The sequence below is a fragment of the Rhamphochromis sp. 'chilingali' genome, assembly GCF_963969265.1.
Source record: "Rhamphochromis sp. 'chilingali' genome assembly, chromosome: 15".
Classification (NCBI taxonomy): Eukaryota; Metazoa; Chordata; class Actinopteri; order Cichliformes; family Cichlidae; genus Rhamphochromis; species Rhamphochromis sp. 'chilingali'.
In genome coordinates this window covers 15,291,420-15,313,514 of record NC_137942.1, presented here as the reverse complement: position 1 = coordinate 15,313,514, position 22,095 = coordinate 15,291,420, and the positions used below count along the sequence as shown (strand labels likewise).

The 22,095-nt window shown below is 38.3% G+C and overlaps 1 protein-coding gene across 1 annotated transcript; it reads left to right on the top strand.

Annotated features, from left to right (window-relative positions):
* The first annotated feature begins 8,271 nt into the window (after nucleotides 1–8,271).
* Nucleotides 8,272–21,067, top strand: LOC308411156 (nuclear GTPase SLIP-GC-like). Its single transcript, XM_080904929.1, has 21 exons — nucleotides 8,272–8,801; nucleotides 10,929–11,304; nucleotides 11,603–11,715; nucleotides 11,909–11,962; nucleotides 12,655–12,679; nucleotides 13,510–13,614; nucleotides 13,793–13,880; nucleotides 14,509–14,722; nucleotides 14,820–15,071; nucleotides 16,440–16,640; nucleotides 16,718–16,890; nucleotides 17,350–17,404; nucleotides 17,495–17,582; nucleotides 17,688–17,809; nucleotides 18,204–18,380; nucleotides 18,468–18,622; nucleotides 18,756–18,873; nucleotides 19,005–19,113; nucleotides 20,457–20,587; nucleotides 20,771–20,852; nucleotides 20,940–21,067. Exons 2-21 carry the CDS (start codon nucleotides 11,238–11,240, stop codon nucleotides 21,026–21,028), a joined length of 2,418 nt encoding a protein of 805 aa, XP_080761055.1. The 5' UTR covers nucleotides 8,272–8,801; nucleotides 10,929–11,237; the 3' UTR covers nucleotides 21,029–21,067.
* Nucleotides 21,068–22,095: the final 1,028 nt, after the last annotated feature.

Below are 22,095 nucleotides of genomic sequence, written 5' to 3'. Positions count from 1 at the left end.
CCCAAATTCAGTCCTCTTAATTGGTGGAGACTTTAACATTGCTTTAGACAATACGGTTGATAGGTGGCCTCCAGGGCAGCAGTCTTCATACAGTGCAAACTTAAAAAAATTTCATGGGAAAATTTAATCTTGTGGATATTTGGAGAGAAAAATTTCCAGATGATAGACTCTTTACTTGGAGCAATAAGACAGGATCCAGGCAATCACGTATCGACTTTTGGCTTGTTTCTGACTGTATTGATAAAGATAATATTACCGTTAATATACTTGCCACCCCCCTCACTGATCATAGAGCAATTCACATTAACGTCCAGCTGTTTACACTGGATACTATACCTCATAAATTCTCTTATTGGAAGTTAAATAATTATTTACTAAAAGATAAAATGGTTAACATGCAGATTAATAAATTAATTGTTTATTATTGGAACAAAGCTAACAGAGAGAAGTCCTTTTGTACCAATTGGGAACTTTTTAAATTTGAAGCATGCAAATTCTTGAGAAGATACGGGAGTCAAATTGCTAAATTAAGGAAAGCTGAAGAACAAGAAGTAATAAGCAGAATTGCCTCTTATTACCAGAAGTCCCCAGAAGAAATCTCAGAGGAAGATAAATTAACTTTACTAGAACTTCAAAATAAATTGGACGGTTTATATCGACGCAAGGCTGAGGGTGCTTTCATAAGATCCAGGAAGAGGTGGCTGGAGGAGGGCGAACAAAATTCTGCTTACTTTTTCAGACTTGAAAAATACAGATCAAAAACAAACTCTATTCATCAACTAAATATTAATGGCATTGTCTCTGACAATCCTAGAGAAATTTCACATTTCTGTGCCGAATTCTATACTAAACTATACAACTCAAAATATAATGAGGCTGTCTCAACAGGATTTTTCAATAATATTAAAAACCTAAAATCTATTGTTGTGGAAGATAGAAGTTATTGTGACAGCCCTCTGACTGTGGAGGAAGTTTGTAATTCCATTTCTGCACTTAAGGCCAATAAATCTCCCGGCACAGATGGTTTGACTGCAGAGTTTTATAAATCATTTTCTAATCTCCTGGCTCCATTTTTACTGCAGGTTTTTACAGAAAGTATAGAGAATAACACCCTCCCCCCTTCCCCCCTTCTCTTACTCAAGTTCTCATAACACTTATTCCAAAACCAAACAAAGACTTACTCTTTATTGATAATTGGAGACCCATCTCCCTGCTTAATAATGACTATAAGGTTATGGCTTTAATACTTGCTAACAGAATTAAAGAGGTCTTGGAAACAATTATTGATGAGACACAATCAGGCTTTATGAGAAACAGACACATTTCTAATAACATTAGACTGGTTTTGGATTTACTTGATTACTCTGATTTGGTATCTGACAATAGCTTCATTCTCTTCCTGGATTTTTATAAGGCTTTTGATACAATTGAACATCAATTTATTTTCCACTCTTTGGAAAAATTTGGCTTTGGCAAGTTTTTCTGTAAAGCTGTCAAAACCTTATACACAAATGGCAATAGTTCTATTAAAATGATTAACGGCTCCACCCCGAGATTTGACCTGAAACGTGGTATTCGCCAAGGATGTCCTATTTCACCATATTTATTTTTACTTTGTACACAAATTCTTGCAACTAATATTTCAAACAGTGTTGTACAAGGAATCACCATAGCTGATAAGGAGCTCGTCATCAGCCAGTTAGCCGATGACACCACACTCTTCTTGAAGAATGCAAACCAAATCCCTCCAGCTCTTACTGTGATTAGTGATTTCTCTGAGGCCTCTGGTTTATGCCTAAATCTAAAAAAGTGTGAGTTACTAGCAATTAAAGACTGCCCTGCAAATACTATCTGTAATATCTCTGTTAAACAAGAAGTCACATACTTGGGACTGTTAATATCCAAAGACCAAAAATCAAGATGCTCTTCAAACTTCACTCCAATTATACAGAAAACCCTAAAAAAGTTCAACCAGTGGCTGCAAAGGGACTTGTCTTTGAAAGGTAGAGTGTTAATTACTAAAGCAGAAGGGATATCCCGATTAACATATGCTGCTCTCTCCTTACATCTGGATAAGAAAATTAGTAAAGATATTGACCGTATGCTCTTTAATTTTATATGGAAAAACCGTATTAGAAAAACTGTTGTGATGAATAAGTACGAATCAGGTGGGCTTAACGTCTTAGACTTTTCTACTTTAAATAACACTTTCAAAATTAATTGGGCTAAACATTTTCTTAAAAACCCTACCTCTATCTGGAACTTTATACCACATTATATTTTCTCTCGTTTTGGTGGCTTTAATTTTGTTTTAAATTGTAATTACAATGTTGAGAAACTCCCTGTAAAGCTTTCATCCTTCCATAAGCAGGTCCTCTTAGCGTGGACCCTCATTTATAAACACAACTTCTCACCTCACAAACACCTTATCTGGAACAACAGAGATATTTTATATAAAAATAAATCACTTTTCCTGGAAACTTGGGTCCAAAATGGGATCCTATTGGTGGCTCAGCTGGTTAATAAAGAGGGACAACTACTTACATACGATGACTTTATTGCACTATATAATTTTCCAATCAGTGTTCAGGAATTCTCAATGGTGCTTGGTGCCATACCCTCAGGGACTTTAATGTCATATAAAAACACTGACAGCTCAATCTCTACCTCAGTCACTCTCCCTGATCCAGCTGAGTCACCAATAGGAAAAATCTGCTTTTCACAGGAACTTGGTAACAGCAATAAGAGAATACGTAGTTTATTCCAAGAAGATATCGTCTCTCTCCCATATATAATATCTTATTGGAACCGATTTGTTCCAGATATCAAGTGGAAGACAGTCTGGATGGTCCCCCATAAATATTTGATTGTAAATAAGGTGAAAGAAGTCTCATTTAAAATTCTACATAAATGTTATCCAGCCAGTCACTACATGGTAAAATTTAAAAGGGACATTAATACTAATTGTACTTTCTGTGGGGATCATCCAGAAACTGTGACACATCTTTTTTGGTACTGTTCTTTTACACAGACATTCTGGAAGGAATTTAGCAGGTTTGTTATTGTCCATATTTTAAGGGAGTTTTCTTTACGATGGGAAAATGTTTTATTCTGTTTCTTTAATTTCCCCAAGAAGTATGATAAATGTTTTTTCATGATAAATTTGTTAATACTTTTAGCTAAATTTTTTTATCCATAAATGTAAGTTTACTAACAAAACACCATATTTCTGTCATTATTTTAAGGATGTGGAAATGTACATACAATCAATATCAGACTCCACCAACAAAAAGGCTCTCAAAACAATATATGTATGTGAATTTTTGCGTGTATTCTTATAATTGTTACCTTTTTCTTTTACCCTTGGCTTTTTGTGTTAATGTTCTGTTGTTTTGTATACTTCATCTGTTCGTATGTTGTATAGCCTACTCATTGTTTGTTAAATAAAGTTTAAAAAAAAAATCGGGTCTACCCGATCCGTACCGCGCATGTGCAGGGGTTTTCTTTTTCTTCTGTTCGTTTAATGGCAGTGTACTCCCCAGTGTACGAGGATACCGCCACCTGCTGACTGAGCAAATGAACCCTATTGTAAACTGAATTAGCGTCATTACAAACGTGTGTTAAATTTGATTTAGTGATAATCGAGTGTGTTTATGCTTGTCTGTGTGGAGAGGATTGTTGGAAAAGTGATGATAATGTCCGCTATCACTGTCAATTGCCAGTAAACACTTCATCTGGCTGCTGAATCTTCACGTGACATAGTATAAAGTCTGTATTATTAACTCTGTCATTAGGCACCATTCTTCACCACGGCCTCTCTGTGTGAGGATCTAAACGTATTCTACGGTAGATTCGACACAGCGAACACCATGAGACCGGACAGTGTGCGCACCGCGGATGACGTCAGTGCGCACACTGTGTCTGAGGAGGATGTGCGGAAGTGCTTCAGGAAGGTGAACGCACGCAAAGCTACTGGTCCGGACGGGATTCCCGGCCGCGTCCTCAAGTCATGCGCGGCTCAGCTGGCTGGAGTGTTCACACACATCTTCAACCTTTCCCTCTCTCTGTCTGTAGTCCCAGCCTGCTTCAAAATGGCCACCATCGTCCCTGCACCCAAATCCTCCACCATCTCCTCATTGAACGACTGGCGACCTGTAGCCCTGACCCCCATCGTGAGCAAATGCTTCGAGAAGCTGGTCAGGGACTTCATCCGCTCTGCACTACCCGACTCACTGGACCCTCTACAGTTCGCATACCGCCACAACAGGTCCACTGATGATGCCATAGCCCTGACACTACATACTGCCCTGTCACACCTGGAGAAGACAGACACGTATGTGAGAATGCTGTTTGTAGATTACAGCTCAGCATTCAATACCATCGTTCCCTCGAAGCTGGACAGGAAACTGCAGGATCTAGGACTGAGCAGCTCCCTCTGCAGCTGGATCCTTAGCTTCCTGTCTGACAGACGCCAAGTGGTCAGACTGGGCAGCATCACCTCATCCCCCATCACACTGAACACTGGTGCTCCACAGGGGTGTGTACTGAGCCCTCTCCTATACTCACTCTACACCTACTACTGCACAGCCACTAACAACTCCAACATCATTGTGAAGTTTGCGGACGACACTACAGTGGTGGGTCTTATCACCAATGGTGATGAGACGGCTTACAGGGAGGAGGTCAGCGCCCTGACCCACTGGTGTCAAGACAACCATCTCACCCTCAACGTCGCAAAGACAAAGGAGTTGATAGTGGACTTCCGGAGGTGCAGAGAAGTACACACCCCCATCACCATCAATGGCGCTGCTGTGGAGAGAGTGAGCAGCTTCCGGTTCCTTGGTGTACATCTGGCTGAGGATCTTACGTGGTCAGTACACACAAACAAAACAGTGAAGAAGGCGCAGCAGCGCCTCTTCTTTCTCAGGAGACTGAAAAGATTCGGCATGAGCCCCCGCATCCTCAGGACCTTCTATCACTGTGCCATTGAGAGCATCCTCACTGGATGCATCACCACCTGGTATGGCAACAGCACCGCCTACAACTGCAAAGCTCTCCAGCGAGTAGTGCGGTGCTCTGAACGGATAATTGGAGGTGAGCTTCCCTCCCTCCAAGACATCTACAGGAAGCGCTGCCTGAGGAAAGCGGGGAGGATCATCAAGGACTCCAGTCACCCCAGCCATAAACTGTTCAGACTGCTTCCCTCAGGAAGGAGGTTCTGCAGCATCCGATCCCGAACCAGCAGACTGAGAGACAGCTTCTTCCATCAGGCCATCAGACTGCTGAACACGTCATAGACACCTCACCTTCACTACTGGAACTTCAACATTATGCACTACATACTGTACAGTAATGCCACTGTTTTGCACATGTCTCAACTCTGTATATTTTTATATATTTTATTATTGTTTACTCTATTTAATTTGTAAAATATGTGTACACACACACACACACACACACACACACGTAGGAAAATATTTAGTATACACATCCAGAAATGCATATACTATTATATATTGTAAATATATTTATTAGTTTCAGATGTAGCCATTCTTGTATTTTGCTTGTTTACACTATTGTATTTGCACAACTCTGTTGCTTGTGAAGCTGTACCAGCTGTACCAATGTACCTGCACATGTGATGTGACAATAAAAGTGATTTGATTTGATTTGATTCTTATTTTACGGCGCTGTTGTTCAATCGGGGAACGCTCTCTGTTGAGGAGAAAAGCAAAAATTTGTTGCGGATACGGATTATCCATTGTTTAAATGTCCCGGTAGTCGAAAAGGAGGCAGAGCTGTTGAGAAATGCTAGAGGTTAACTGGGCGCTAACCGTATCATTCAAATATCTTGAATGTCGCAATGTTGGCAAAGAGAGGAAGTGACGTAAGATTTGCGCATGCGGGGTACCGATCGGGTTTCCGGTACGGATCGGGTAGTGACCGAGAACGCGAAAAAGTCCCGGATGTGTTCTCGCTCCGCCCGTTTTATCGAGCATGCATCGGTGGTGACTTGTGTGGACACTGTCACTACCCGATCCGTACCGGAAACCCGATCGGTACCCCGCATGCGCGAAAGGTGTCTACTTCCGGTCGAAGCATTTTACGATAGTTACAGGTCAGAGTATCTGTTAAGATGTTAAGAATAACAAGTATCTCTTAAAATGTTTCCGATAATGAAACATTTAATATAATGTAGACAAAAATAAAAAAATTAAAAGATAGTGACGGATCGGGACTCCCGATCCTTACTGCGCATGTGCAAAGTCAGACCGTACAAATCGGGTCTACCCGATCCGTACCGCGCATGTGCACAGACTTGGCACAGCTAAATATCCCAGAATGCATTTCGTCCAAAACTCAAAAACTTTTAAATATTACTCTTTATGGGTCACAAAATCAACTTTTAAGTTATTTTCAAGCGAGAATGTAGCTGTGTAAACTTCAAATATCTGCTCGATTTATCAAGATATCATATATTTCCAAACGTGCTCCGACGTTTTCGGAGATGTCTGTGACCCGCCAGCTCCATAGCAGACAGCGAGGTCGAGGATTATTAGAGCCGGTGTTCCAGATCTACTGGCGTTTAGATCAACTGGCGTTGGTCGAACAGATGTGTGGCAGACTTGCGTTTCAGGAGCTGCTACCGACAAACCAGCAAAAAAACGCCAAATGTGTCATCTGTGACACTTGTGAGGTTGTCTCAAACACACTCCGTCAGTCTTGATGCTGTTGAACAACAAAATGTTTAAAAATGTGGCGAGTTTACCTGGTGATATCCTCATGCGCGACGCGATCGCGAAAACAGCAAACAAGTAACACCACGCCGTTGTTGTTCACAGGACAGCAAGAGTAAACGATCGTGAGACTCTTGTCGTCGTTATCGTTCCCCTCGCACGGTTTATTTCTCCGAATTCAGCGTTTTTGCTTCACAACTACAGCGAGCAGTTTACTTTGTGCACTAACATGGAGTCGAGTCAACCAGCGCCACCTCTGGCCAAGTGCCACAGCCTACAGCCAGATCAGCCTGTGACACACATCTGCACCACGTTTGAATTCGTGTCATGCACATTTGTACCTTTCAATTGTCTCTGTTTGTGCGTCATGCAAACAAACCTTTGAAATGAATGAAATGATATCATGTATTTATTATCAGCCTACATTTGTACAAAATGCCAAATGACATACACATAAGAATCACCATCCTGATATCAATACTTTTGCCCATACGAAAAATGTCGTGAACACACTAATATTTCACCAGTGTTGTAACATCACATGTCGTTAGCATAGTCTGTCTGTGTCTTTTCTCTGCAAACAAACATGTTAGAGTTGGTTGTTATATACAGTCTGCATAAGTGTGGTCAATCTAATAAACATTTATAAGGAGATGACAGTTACTGTGAATGTACAGCAGGTGATTAGTAATAAACAGTCAGACAATGACTCTGACAATCTCATTCAATCTTGCAGACTGAATGCACCTTCTGTGGAAAGTGGTACCACACGGTGTGTGTGGACTTCCCTTGTGCAGAAGGCGACTACAAATGTTGTGGGTGCTAAATAAACAGAAAAAAGTGATCCCTGTTGTCTTTGCTTACTGATTGTTTTTAGTGTTGACAATCCACATTGCTGGGATTGCATCTTTCAACATGTTTGTGGGTAGATTTAGATGTACCAGGGGTTAGTGCAGCCACTCAGCCTCTACTCACTGTGATCATAGCAGCAGGTGCAGATGTGTCACAAGTTAATCTAGTAGTGGGCTATGGTCATGTGTTAGTGGTGGGAACAGTCATATCCACTCACTCTCACTGGCTCTGTTTATTACTAATCACTGTGTAACTGCTGTGAATTCACAGTAACTGCCGTCTCCTTACAAATGTTCATTAGATTAACCACACTTATACAGACTGTATATAACTCCAGCCATGTTGATGGATTGCCTATATTGGCTGGAAATATTCATTTTCAGGGAAAAGACACAGACAGACGATGCTTACAGGATGTGATGTTACAACACTAATGAAATATTGATGTGTCATATTTGTCCAAGGCGTATTTCATTGTTATGGAAAAAGAGAATATCAAAATCATGATGACCAATTGGAGTGGTGATTTCTATGACTTTGTGTATATAATTTGGCATTTTGTACAAATGTAGGCTGATAATAAATACATGATATCATTTCATTCATTTCAAAGGTTTATTTGCATGACGCACAAACAGACACAATTGAAAGGTACAAATGTGCATGAAACGAATTCAAACGTGCTGCAGATGTGTGTCACAGGTTGATCTGGCTGTAGGCTGTGGCACTTGGCCAGAGGTGGCGCTGGTTGACTCGACTCCATGTTAGTGCACAAAGTAAACTGCACGCTGTAGTTGTGAAGCAAAAACGCTGAATTCGGAGAAATAAACCGTGCGAGGGGGACGATTACGACGACAAGAGTCTCCCGATCGTTTACTCTTGCTGTCCTGTGAACAACATCGGCGTGGTGTTACTTGTTTGCTGTTTTCGCGATCGCGTCGCGCATGAGGATATCACCAGGTAAACTCGCCACATTTTTATACATTTTGTTGTTCAACAGCATCAAGACTGACGGAGTGTGTTTGAGACAACCTCACAAGTGTCACAGATGACACATTTGGCGTTTTTTTTGCTGGTTTGTCGGTAGCAGCTCCTGAAACGCAAGACTGCAACACATCTGTTCGACCAACGCCAGTTGATCTAAACGCCAGTTGATCTGGAACACCGGCGAGAACAGCGGACTCCCGACACATCGTTTTCAACCCCCCTGCGGTATTTTCGCTACTCAGGTTAAACAAACCCCAAACCCCAGTAGCTGTCTATTGTATTGAGTGTCCACTAAAATAAAAATAAAAGCGTTCTAACATCTCACCTGCTTGTTTTTATTAAGGTATGTACACGTACACTATTTTTATTAATAGAGATTTCACTACTGAGGTTAAACATGATATATAAGTCACTTAGATCACTTCTAAATGTTAATGTTTGGTTTATTTGAGTGTTTTATTTTTTCCTGAGTAAACCGGTTTGGCTGTGATTAAAGTTAAGCTTCATAACATATTACTCACAGTTAAATTAAGAGGGGACGGCAGTAAAAACTCCAGACCTGTGACATCATCAAGTACGCTGGCATTCCAATTGTACAAATCGCGAGTCCGTACTCACATTCTCTTTTTTCCCAAAAGCATAGCAGCAGCAGACTTTGTTGTGGTTATAAAACAAACGAGGAAATGAAATAATTTAAAAAAACGAAATATTTAATTACTTCCCGGTTTGTCGGCAGTAGCTCTTGACCGTCACCAGTTAATCTAAAACATAATATTTCTAAACCAACAGAATTTCTGGTGCTTACTAACAAAGGTCTATTCTGGTTGAACAGCCGTATACACAATTTGATTTTTTTTTTTAAATGTACAAACAATGAACAGACCACGACAGCTGGACAAAGTATTTCAACATTAAAAACCTAAATTACGGAGCTCTATTAAAGTCTTGAATAGACAACAATATCTAACTATGTCATTAACTGTGAGCAAGCCATGTTTTCATAGATCATTTATAAGCTTCTTAGGTAAATTACTCTTTTTTCATTGACAAAACTGGATAGATCAAGATAATCAACTAGGACTTTTTACTTAAATAAAATAAAGAACTGCTAGCTAGCACTGCTTTTTATGCATATTTAATGTAATACAATTGCTAAGTAGCAAATTAAATCATGTATTATCTTAAGAAGCAGGTTAGACTTAGAAAAACTGCAATAATCCATCAGTCCATCCATTAGTGTAATTTAATGCTCAACTCGTTTTGACAGTTTTAAAACCAGTTCATACTGAATACGCCCGCTCTGCACAAGATATGTAAGCTTCTCACGGTTTACATAATCAAGAAAACATCTAAAACCTGCAGGACACCTGCCCTGGATGTCTGGAGTTCGACACCTTTGATCTAGTTAATTATTAAAATAAAGTTATGAGAAAAACGACCCCTTAAACCCAAATTAATGTGATAAGAATTACTTAAAATAGCAGAATGCAACTCAAGAAAAAAAATCTGAGGGGGTTTATGATTGTTATGGATTCAAATATTGGGGATGGATACAAGAGGAAAAAACCACAATAACAACACTGGTCCGGCCGGGTTGAGTCAAACGATGATTTTAATGATCACACGCGTGGGAGATGGACACCGTACGCAGACAGCATCAGATCTCAAAATGGTGGAGCATTGATCAAACTCTTATAGCCTCTAGTGCCCCCCCCCCCCCCCCCCTAATCATAAAAGCCTAAACATTCACATTCCTTCTCTCACACAGCGCCTAAGCTACGACCTTGGCTCCCTGGTTATCTGCTCCTGCTGAGATGGGGCAGAAAACTCCAGCATGTTCTGTTCTCTTCTAATCAGACAAATAAGGCGATGACTTTCTGCGAACAGTATTTCTTATAACTCAGCAGTATAATGCATCAGAAAACAATATCATCCATTCACAATAAATCAGCAGTCTAATGTAATGCAAATCAGTTTAACAGATGCAATAGTTATCACCTTCTAATTCAGGAGAATGAACTAAAACTACATAATAATTCACAATCTTTAATTAAGGGTCTAACATGGCATAAAATAATATTATAATCTCACATGATCTATAATATAGCCAGCCTTATGGGAAGCTGTCAGGTCGCCCACATTTTCTACAGTCAGTGGTTCACGCGCTTTGCCTACGCACTCACCGGCTGGGCAGGGCGGCGGCTCTGTGCTACTTGTCACATATCGTTTTACCATTTAAGTCAGTGTAGTACAGGTGTTGTGCCAAAAACTGACAGGCTGTCTCTGGTTTATCGCGCTTTCCGTAGTCGTGTTTCCGTGGATCTCAAATTTGTGTTCTCTCCCCCTGTACAGACCCTCCTGGTCCCCTGCCTGTTTTACCTTGACTTTGTCGTGAGTTAGGATATTCGTATGTGGACGTCGTGTATCATACAAAGAGGACGTGTGAGTGACTGGCGAGTGAGAAGAGGAGTTTTGGACGTGTTCACTTTTCCCTGGATTCCCGGGAGCACCAGTTGCCCTGCACGGTTGTTTAAAGCGCCTGGTGTCACTGTAAATAAACTCTCTTTAATTGAAACCGTTCAGAGATCTGCGCTTGAGTCCGCTCGTTCACCTTAACAGGATCAGAAATTACAATTTATCTTACAGTTTCTATTCTTGGTCATGGATGATTTTGTGCGAAACAAACTGACTGAATGGAAACTAAGTGAATGGATTGAGGCATTTGAAGGTAAATATTACTGTGAATTAGTGATGGCTACAGTTATTGATACTTATACGTTCTCTTAACTCTGAAAAATAAGGCCTATTAATACACATTTAAATGGTGTTCATACTATAGCATGATCAGTTTTGAATGTTGTCTATGCTTGGGGAGTAGAAAATCACTTGCGGTTTGCATATTTACTACACAAAATGTGTAAGCAAAAGAAAATGTCCTAAGACTGGAATCTCCTGAAAAAAAAAAAAAGTACTTCTCAAGTAATTTTATAAATAATAAATTTTTCTGCTATTTAATTTTATTACAGCTCAAGAAATTGATGAGGAAAGTCTATATCATCTTGATGATCAGGAAATTAATCAATTGATCACAAAAGCTGGACCTAGAGTGAAATTCAACAATAAACTAAAGCTGTTAAAGGTAATTAAATCCTTCAACATTTCTTTCCTTTTGTCTGGAAAAATCTCACTCTTGTTAATGCTTACAGATAAATTTGTTGTAGAATTATTATGTGCAAACTACTTTAACTTTCAATGTATCTGTGATAGCAATATTATTCACAAAAATTCTTTTATTTTTTGCTGATGGATTTGCAATGTTTTCATTATGTTAGGAAGAGCAAAATACAACTCAACCACAAAAGCAAGCAGTTAATATTTCTGTTGAAGTAAGTTTCATGTTTCATGACACTCCTCTTCAATATCCGTATTGTAACTTACATTTTTAAAGTATTCATTTTACATTGATTTGCACTTAACCTTACCTGCTCTGCAAACAAGAGTCTAAAGAAACAGCTGATTTGGATCGGCTAAGGATTATTGAATTTCAGATAATGAACCAGCATGCCTTCATTTGTCATACATATACACTAAGGTGACCTAAGTCAAAGTAAAGCTCCAGTCACACAACCCTAGAGACCAGCCGGCAACCTAAAATCCTTACAACCTCCACTGAACACTAAACTGATGTAGTTGCCTCATGTTTGAGCACACATTTTACTCTAGGAGCTGGTGGTTACCAACTGGTCTCTAGGTCTGTGTCACTGGTTCTGAATGAGGCAGAAACATTGACTCATGGGATCATGTTTATTGAGAGGAAAGGATATGAAAGGTTTTCATGTTTTAATCGTTGTACTATTGGAGAATGTAAGTCTGTATACTTATTTTTACATGGTTTGCACACTGTAAAAAGTGCATGTGAAAGTTGTTTTTGTTGTTGTTGTTTTTTTAAGTTTGTTAAAGAGCAATGTGTCCCTATACAGGTGCTATAATTTCCTGTATAAATTCAATTATGCATATATGTACAACTATAGTAGTTTAATTTCAAACATGAAAGTCAAATATTTCTATTCATCCTCAGGATTCGCCATCCAAAAGTGAAAAGGGTAAGAAAAATGTCTGTCGTTCTCATTTTATTGCATCTAATATGTTTATTCTCACAGTAGTATTTTTGCAGCTTTTAAACTTAATTACACAGGTCAAAATCATCAGAGATAAGTTTGAAAGCATAATGTCGCCCCATTACCACAGACCTTAAGAAGATATATAAATTGTACTTTGGCTCTCCACTGGCCGAGCAGGACTAAGTGTTCCAATGGACTGCATGACTGGCTAAATCTACAAAGGGTAGCAATACCATTTGAAGTCCCGATAATGTGGCAGGAACCGCAAGATCATCAATGATTGCTGTTTTTGCCGCGTCAATACAAGATTCTCAGCTGAAAATAAGCACAAAATTGTATATCCCAGCCTGGATTCTGCAGTAAGGCCTGTTCCTCATGATGATCCATTGCCTGACAATCCAGACACAGTATACACAAGAAAATCTCTTTTTGAAGAAACAGTGGTAGCTGACTGACCCTGATCATTATATCTATGCGACAGTGTGCATCTATCTGACTTCACAATGAAAATATTGAAACAGTTACTTGATCTGTCCGTGCGGTTTAATAAAAACTGCATGCAAGTCCATTGCAAACTATAATTAGTTTAAATTATTAGTTTTAGTAAACTTTGAATTAGTCATAATTTAAAAAGTCGATGTGACTGGGAAAAAAATGAAAGCAGATCTGAAATCAGCATGAAAAGCTGGTTTAGAAAAGTGTATTGTGGTTTCTGATGACTACAAAAAGAAATTTTGTTGACCTGTGTTATCAGAAGTTTCAATCTTGAGAGAAACTGTTCTTTTTTTTCTCTTTCTTTAAAAAAAAAAAAGAAATCCAAAAAAGAAAGAGAAAGTCAGATCATCTTCAGGGTGAGTTCAGCCAATGGCAACCAGCTCCTAAACAACAATACAACTGTGCAGCAGGATCACAGTCAGGTACATACATAAATATATAATGAAAAATACTAATGGGCATTTTAAAAAAAAATAGCCATACAGTATAAACATGTGAAAATCCTCACACGTTTTCCTGCTTTGGATATCAGTGGGCCACATTTTGCATTACACTGGTTCCTGGTTCCTACTTATTAGTTCTTCACTTTCACTCTGACAGAAACAGAAATACTGTCTGATGTCAAAGACATAATGAAACATGTCAGTGAAGGACTACATGGCCGTGACAAGCTCAGTGCTTTCCTAAAGTGAGTAAAAAAGATTTCCTATTTTTGTTGGATGTTGTTCCAACCAATTCCAAGAAAGTTGGGACATCTGTCAAATGAAAATAAAAACATTCATGAAATCTTTTACTCTGAAAGTGTATTGACAATAGATGACAAAAACATATCAAATTCTTAAGATGAGAAAATGCACCATTTTAAGAAAAAAATAAGGTCATATTGTATTTGATGTCAACATGTCTCAGAAAGATTAGGAAGGGGGCAAAAATGCTAGAAAGTAAGTTGTACCAAAAAGAAACAAAGAAATGGAGGAACATTTTGCTGTAATTTGGTATAATAGAGATACTAAAGATTTAAAATCAGAGCTCAACATGCAGCTGTGATGCAGTTCATTCCAGTATTAAGGTGAATTGTACCAGAAACCATAATCTCAGTTTTTAGAGGTGATCAGTAGCTTTTGAATACTGATTAATATTTCATGTTTTGCATGTATGTAGTCTTCAGAGACTTTAAAATAAAACAAAAGACAACAATAAATATTCTAATGATTTTTAAAAACAAATTTTCAAAAACAAATCTTTCTGATTTTGCCACATTTTCAGTTTGTTTCTGAGACTGGATCAGTTAATCCATATTTAAACTTTTTCAACAGGGATAAAACCAAGGATCTGGAGACAGAAAAGAGGCACCTGGTTGGTGTCTTTGGTAAAACTGGGGCTGGAAAGAGCTCTTTAATCAATGCCATCATAAATAAGAAGGGCCTGTTGCCTTCTGGAAGTGTCAGTGCATGTACCTCAGTAATGATAAAGGTGGAGGCTACCAGTGGATCAAAGTATGAGGCACACATCGAGTTCATTACAAAAGAGGTAGAATGAAATATGAACACAGTGATTCTTGAAGTAAAGTAATGTGCTACAATGTAGCTGCAAAACTCAAGATGCAATTTCATTTTATTTTTTTAAGGATTGGAAAAGTGAGTTGAAGTCACTAAAAGAGGTTCTTGAAGACAACGACGATAATGATGATGATGATGATGATGATGATGATGATGGTGGTGGTGGTAATGATGACTTTTTTGATGCTGATGAAAAGTTATCAGCGCTGTATGGAGAAGAGTGGAAAGAAAGATCCCCTCACAACCTCATGGACAACAAATATTTCATAGATATTCCAGAGTTTCGAACATCCAAGACAAAAATTTTGAAAAGTGACTCAGTAAGTGTGCAGTAATACAGACCAAAATAAAATTAAGTTCTTCTCCTGTAGAACATAGGAATACTTGCAGTTTAAAGCATATATTAGACCACAGTTTTGGTGAGATACAAGATCAATGTGTGGCTTATGAACATCACATAGAGAGCAGTAGGACGTCACTAAAGAAGTGTTAAGCTACGGTGATGCTGCACCTTTTCAGTATAAAGATGATGTCAATGCTATTTAATGCCTCCCTACCTTGGAAAGTGCAGACAGAAAAAAAGCACTGGTGAAGCAGATGTTGCCCCAGTGTATTGCTGAGCAGATATATGTCGGCAATGTGTTGATGTGCCACCTGAGAAATTCCATTCAAAATGTTTGGCACCCAACAAACAGGGGGAAAAAAAACAAGTAACAATTGTGGTGGTTAAAATTTTATGGTTCGCTATCCTGTTGCTGTCTGATTATCCTGTTACTGTTGAGCTTGAAGTTTTCTTTGTGGAGGTGTTCAAGAGTTTCACATTTGTATACAGAAGTAAAAAAAAAAAAAAAAAACATAGCACAGTATTTTAGACTTGAAGTCTGCTGACTGGCTCAGCTTATCATAAAACCGTAAAGATTCATTAGCCTATGCTACTAATTCACATGCTAATGCAATTACTGTTGCCTCAGTGGGTGTAGCTCAGGAGGTTGAGCAGGTCGCCTATTAATCAGAGCTTCAATCCATGGCTCCCCTGAGTCTGCATGCCAAATATCTACCAACCCCCAGTTGATCTTCAATGCATCCATCAGAGTGTGAATATTTGTAAATGTTAGCTAGAAAAAGCATACCTAGAAAAAAGTGTTTGGGGTAATGAGGCAAGTTGTAAAAAGTGCTTTAAATGTTTACATACTAATAATAATGGATTGCATTTATATAGCGCTTTTTGAGGCCCTCAAAGCGCTTTACAATTCCACTATTCATTCACTCTCACATTCACACACTGGTGGAGGCAAGCTACAGTTGTAGCCACAGCTTCCCTGGGGCAGACTGACAGAAGCGAGGCTGCCATAGTGCACCATTGGCCCCTCTAGCCATCACCAGTAGGCAGTAAGTGAAGTGTCTTGCCCAAGGACACAACGACCGAGACTGTCCAGGGCTCGAACCGGCAACCTTCCGATTACAAGATGAACTCCCAATTCTTGAGCCACGATCACCCATGTAGTAGAAGAGAGCACCATATAATAACCAGTCCACTTAGTGTGATCCACAGTAAAATCTAAAAAAGCTTTGTTTTTTTATTAAAAAAAAGAAACGTCTTTTTCATGCAATTTATAAAACCTTTGTTATGAGCACATACATTAAAATGTCTTTATTTTAATGTAATTCATCCTGTTACTATTTTGCAGGCTGAAGGGTTGTCTGAAAAATTTGTGAAATACACAAGAAGTGAGTCAAATGAGACAGAAGAAGTAAAGAGGTGGTACTGGCCGCTTGTGAAGTGTGTGACTGTCAAAGTGCCAGACAATGATTTTCTTGATCATGTCACACTTGTGGACCTTCCTGCAAATGGTGACTCTAACAGAAGCAGAGATAGAATGTGGACAGGGGTAATTCACAGAAGTCATGTCATCTTTCATCAAAGCATTAGTTATTTATAATTTACATACTTTTATTTCATTTCCAGTTTGTTGCCAGTTGTTCAGCTGTCTGGATTGTGACTGAAATGAATCAAGCAGCATCAGAAAAAGAAGCCTGGGAGATCCTGGAAAATGCCAGTAGCCTGCTGGGAAATGGTGGCGAGTGTCAGCAAATTCATTTTATCTGCACCAAGTCAGATCATGAAAACCCAGATGATCTGTAAGTCAAATACGCCAAAAATGCAAATTACAAAGAAAGATTGGCACAGATGCACATGGTGATCATACACTTCACTCATGTTAATTTAAGACTGAGGATGTCCATTACAACAGAAGCTAAGGTTTCCCATTGTAGTAGGCCACACTTTGATACAAATGACAAATTAATTTTAGAACTATCATTTGCGATTTTACAGGTATGCTAATATTGCTTATTTTCATCTAATAAAACATTATTAGACATTATAAGGAATGTCTAATATATTATTATTACATTCTATGAGATATTGGTCCTAATATCACAATATGCAATGTATAATATTCTTTACAAAATATATTTAAAAACACAACTGAGTATGCACTCAAATGCTTACAGCTTAAATGAGAATAATCAAAATTTTCCATTACAATACTAACAGTAAATTAATTTTACATCCAATTTTTCTTTCCTTTATAAAAGAAAGAAAATCAAGAGTGCAGTGATGAATGAATTCAAAAGGCGGAAATTAATTAAGGTAAATTTATAATCTGACAGCAAAATCTAAAACAAATATCTTCTATCTTCTGCCCCAAAAAGAAAAACTAACCATCAAAAATGTTCTCAGAATCACTTCAGTGAGGATAGTTTCAAAGTCTTCACAGTGAGCTCCACAGAGTTCCTTAAAGGGGAGAATGCAAATCCAGATCACAATGGTAGGTGAAGTCACTTTATGAATGAACATACAGCGACATAAGGTATGTTTTTGTGTAACAGAAAATGTATTGCTCAGATTCATGTCCTTTTCAATTTTTTAACAGAAATACCAAAACTTAAGGAAATTTTGAAAAATCTAAATGACACTCATTCAGAGACCTTAAACTATGTGTCTGGAGCTTATGGAATTCTGTCTTTGATTCAAGGAGCCACAATAAGAGAAGTGGTAAGAGCAGGCAATAAAGCCTCATTCATAATCTTTTTAAAGTTCATAAAAATGCATGATGGGGAGGAGGCGAGTTGCATGATTGAGAATCTGAAAGGCAGAATGACAGAAGAGCAGATAAAAGCACAGAGAACAGAAGCTGTTTTGCTGCAAGCAAAAACTTGCTTGCAGAAAAAAAAAATCATTGACTAGAGTAATGAGGTCGATAGTGTGGGGAAATGGAAGTGAGCTGAAGAATAGACAGAGGCAGTCGAATGATGACAGACTTATCTGACTGAACTTATGCATGAGCTTCATGTTAAAAACCTGAGTTTGTCAAGATCCCCTCAAAAATGAGTAAAGAACCAATATGTTATGTTTTACTGCCCTAAATAATGATCTTTCTTTTTTTCAGGTTGAACAAAAAAACGATCTGTATGATCTCCTTGAGGGGAAGTTGTTCATCCAACTTAATCAAGTCAAAAAAGCAATTGAAAAAATTATAAAAGCTTTTGAACAACGCCTAAGTGAGGGAGTTGAAAAATCCCAAAATTTATGTGAAAAAAAACTGAAGTCCTTCTTACACCCCAGTGTATGTTTTTAATTACAATTAGATCAAAAACAGGTTACTTTGTTACCATGTTTAAACAAAAAATTCAAAACTACTCCTTTGTTTCAGAAAATGAGTGACGGAGCTTTTCACAGGACACTAAAGTCTGCAGTTAGGAATGATGGGATCCAGAAACCAAAAAAAGGAAAACCAAAAAACCTCAACGTGACTTTAGCATCTTACTTGACTGAAAGCATTGATGAAAAATTCAGAAAGACCTTCCCGTGAGAATAATCTAATTCTGAACAGCACCAATATGTATAATACATGTATCCAAATTGCACTATATTATAAAATTGTATTATATTATAAACTTGCTAATACTGCCATTATAAACTATATCTTTACCACATTCAGAAATGACGTAAAATGTGGACATTTTAATGGCGCCATCGATGCGTTTTCACTCAGCACTGATTCATTGATTGAAAAGTACAAAGATGTTGAACTGCAATTGATATTTCTCCAGACAGAGGTAAAAGAACTTCCCTATTAATGACCCTGATAGCTTATCTATTATTAGAAAGTCATTTAAACCCTGAACTAGTACGTATTTTACCTTGATGTTGTTTTAAATAATGTTAATCCATATTTCATGTTTCTCAGGAAAAGAAAATAAAGGCAAAGCTCAACAAAACCATCCTCACACAAAAGAAACTGATCTACAACAGTCTGACAGAGACAATCAAGGATAATATGAAAAAATGCTATAGAGGTAAGAAAGAAATGAATTAAGGTAGTGGTTCCCAAATGTTTTTTGCTGTTTTTTACACAATAAGTGTAAGGAAACAAGGCTACAAAACTGAGCTGTGTATTTTAACTTGTGCTAAGAACAAAAGCAAAATGAAGGAGCGCTTCTGCGACTTGAGCTACATAAACAATCAGTGAAGTGTCAACTGTTGTTTGGGCCAAAGGGAGAGTCAGACTGGATGGCTGGGTCCCAGGGAAGGGTCAGAGCCACTGAAATAAGTTCAGGTATGGTTTGCTATGACGTCAAGGTAGTTTGCTATGACGTGTACAAAATACAGGGGTGGTCTGCACTAACTGTGGTTAGGTGAGAATCTGGCGAAGAGAAGCTGAGAGCGCCGGCCTTATATGTTGATGGCTTAATTACCCACAGGTGAGAGCAATGAGCAGGAACACGGTGGCTCCTCCCAGAGGTGGAACAGCCGGCTCTGTTGAAAAACACTGGATGCCTCCTTGCGGCCGGTCACACCTCTGACCTTAAAAAGTCAGAAATCATCACAGGGTCAAATATCAACGATCTGCCCAGCTCTGCTGCCCTCTACCTCGCCGCCGCACATCCAGGATATGCTGGACAGTGAAGGCTGGGTGTCTGTCGATGAGCCGGGCAGGAGGCGGGGGGTCAGGAGGTGGGCACAGGTGATTTGGATTTGGGTACAGGGACAATGGTGGCCGTTTTGAAGCAGGCTGGGACTACAGGCACAGAGAGGGAAAGGTTGAAGATGTGTGTAAACACTTCAGCCAGCTGAGCCACACATGACTTGAGGTCATGGCCGGGGATCCCGTCCAGATCAGTAGCTTTGCGTGCATTCAGCTTCCTGAATCACGTCTGCGCATCCTCCTCAGACAGTGTGCACACTGACGTCATCCACGGTGTGTACACTGTTCGGTCTTGTGGTGTTCGTTGTGTCAAATCTAGCGTAGAATACATTAAGATCCTCACACAGAGTGGCCATGTCTGTCCAAAGGCAAGATATGCTTCATCATATTTTTTTTTTATGTTTATTGGAGAGAAAACTTACGTTAAGTGCAGCACTTCAAAGTTACACTGTTAGCGATCAAAGATTTATGTACATTTGACAAGCTGAGCGCATTCTGTACTGTACAGAAGACACAGCATGAGATTCGCTGTAGACCACTGTCAATCAATCAGGACGCAGAACACAATGTGCTGTAAAAAAAAAAATACAACATGCAAAATTGCACAAAAAAAAATACACAAAACAACGAGGCTGCGAAAAGTGAACCGCGTTATAGCGAGGGACCACTGTATTTCCATTCAACTGTGCATAAATATTTTTTGTCTCCTTGTAGAAGCAGCAGCATTTGAAGGACGAGGCACCCTGAAGAAGATGAGACACACTATTGAAAGGCATGTGCACTCAAGGAAGTACATGTTTGAAGAGGCAAAAAATGCCATGTTGGAGCAGTTGAGCGATTTGAAGGTTTGTTACAATTTAAAATCAACAAATTATATGAATGTATTTTCTTGATTTTGGTGAGATGCGCAAAAATGTCGAAGTAGCTTTGAAACACATATCATGTCAATAATTTATCTCTTGTCCAGTTATTCTTGGATTCAATAGTTACCGCTGTAAAAACTAACAAAGGGTTTGATAATAAATTAGGAAACTGTTCTGAGGACACTGGAGAACACCATGAAGGAATCCATTGACTTCTCACTCAAGACTGAGACCTGCTCATTGCCAGGTAAACAGAATATATAAAGTATTAGGAATCCTCTCAATACAAACACTAACAATAAATATTTAATGAATACAAATACTTTGTTTTTAGATGTTTCAGATCATCTTCAGGTGGTGAAGAAACATTATGATGAACTTAATGGCGGTCAAGATGAAAAAAAAACAAACCATACTGTGTAAATCTTAAAATCTCACAAATTGTTTAAAGGGCTTTGATCATGAACTATTTTGCTTATTACTGTGAACAATGTGTTTATTTACAATACAACTGATCCATCCAGAAGCTGATGTGATTTGCTCCACAGAAACAGCTGAGGCCTGATGACCCACAGAACATCCCTGAGGAAACACTGATAGAGACAGGAGGTCTTTAGATACTGTCACAATAATATTTGTTTTGCTCTCTTTTAATTTTATGTTGATGTGTACTTTTGACTTTTAATGAATTTTATACACAGAGCATTTGAATATTATAGATATTAATTAAAACTGCTTATTAACTAAGATATTAGGTAAAACTGCTAATAATAAGGTGTTAATCACAAGGGTCTAAATCATGCTTTGATTTCTTTCTTTTTTTTAAAAAAAAAAATGCAGTATGTTTTTGATCACTTGTAGCAGAGCGTAAAGGCATGTAATGCATTTCCCCATTCAAACCTGAGATTTATGGTTTTAATTGTAAGAGTCTGAGCTTACGGTTTCCAAAAGCATTTTGATTTTGTTGCATGTTTTAAATATCATAATTTAATGTTTTAAGTTGATGTGTATACTCTTGGTTCATTTGGATGGGAGCATTTATTTTAATGTAATGCTTATCAGTTAAACATTAAGCCTTATCCAACACAGAAATGATATTTAACACTTTTACTTCATACTTCTAAATACAAATACTTGTTTTTTGGGTTTTTTTTTTTTTTTTTTTTTTGCAGTTATAGCATGTGTGTAAATGACAAATAGTGAGAAATAGGTGTAAGTAAAGCTGTAGAAAATTATCAGCTACTTCTGTCATCTCCCTGCCATATTGCTTTTTTTGGGTTTGGAATTATCGATGAATATATTACAGTTTGGGTTTAGGTTGATGGTTTTTTTGTGTTATTTTTTATTATTATTTTAAGTGTATTACATTTTATTTACTTCTGTGCACATTTCTGAATTCCTGCTTTGATTTTTTGTTTTCATTAAGTCTCTCGAGTTTCCTCCCCCGACAATGTGTTTTGAATTTTATTATGGCATATATACCTGTATAC

What these genes read in the sequence shown, in the direction of transcription:
- LOC308411156 (XM_080904929.1), top strand. Translation starts at nt 11,238, where the DNA reads ATGGATGATTTTGTGCGAAACAAACTGACTGAATGGAAACTAAGTGAA. An exon ending in TGCAGCAGGATCACAGTCAG is followed by an intron (nt 13,615 to 13,792) that starts GTACATACATAA and finishes TCACTCTGACAG; the next exon opens with AAACAGAAATACTGTCTGAT. An exon ending in TGAGACCTGCTCATTGCCAG is followed by an intron (nt 20,853 to 20,939) that starts GTAAACAGAATA and finishes CTTTGTTTTTAG; the next exon opens with ATGTTTCAGATCATCTTCAG.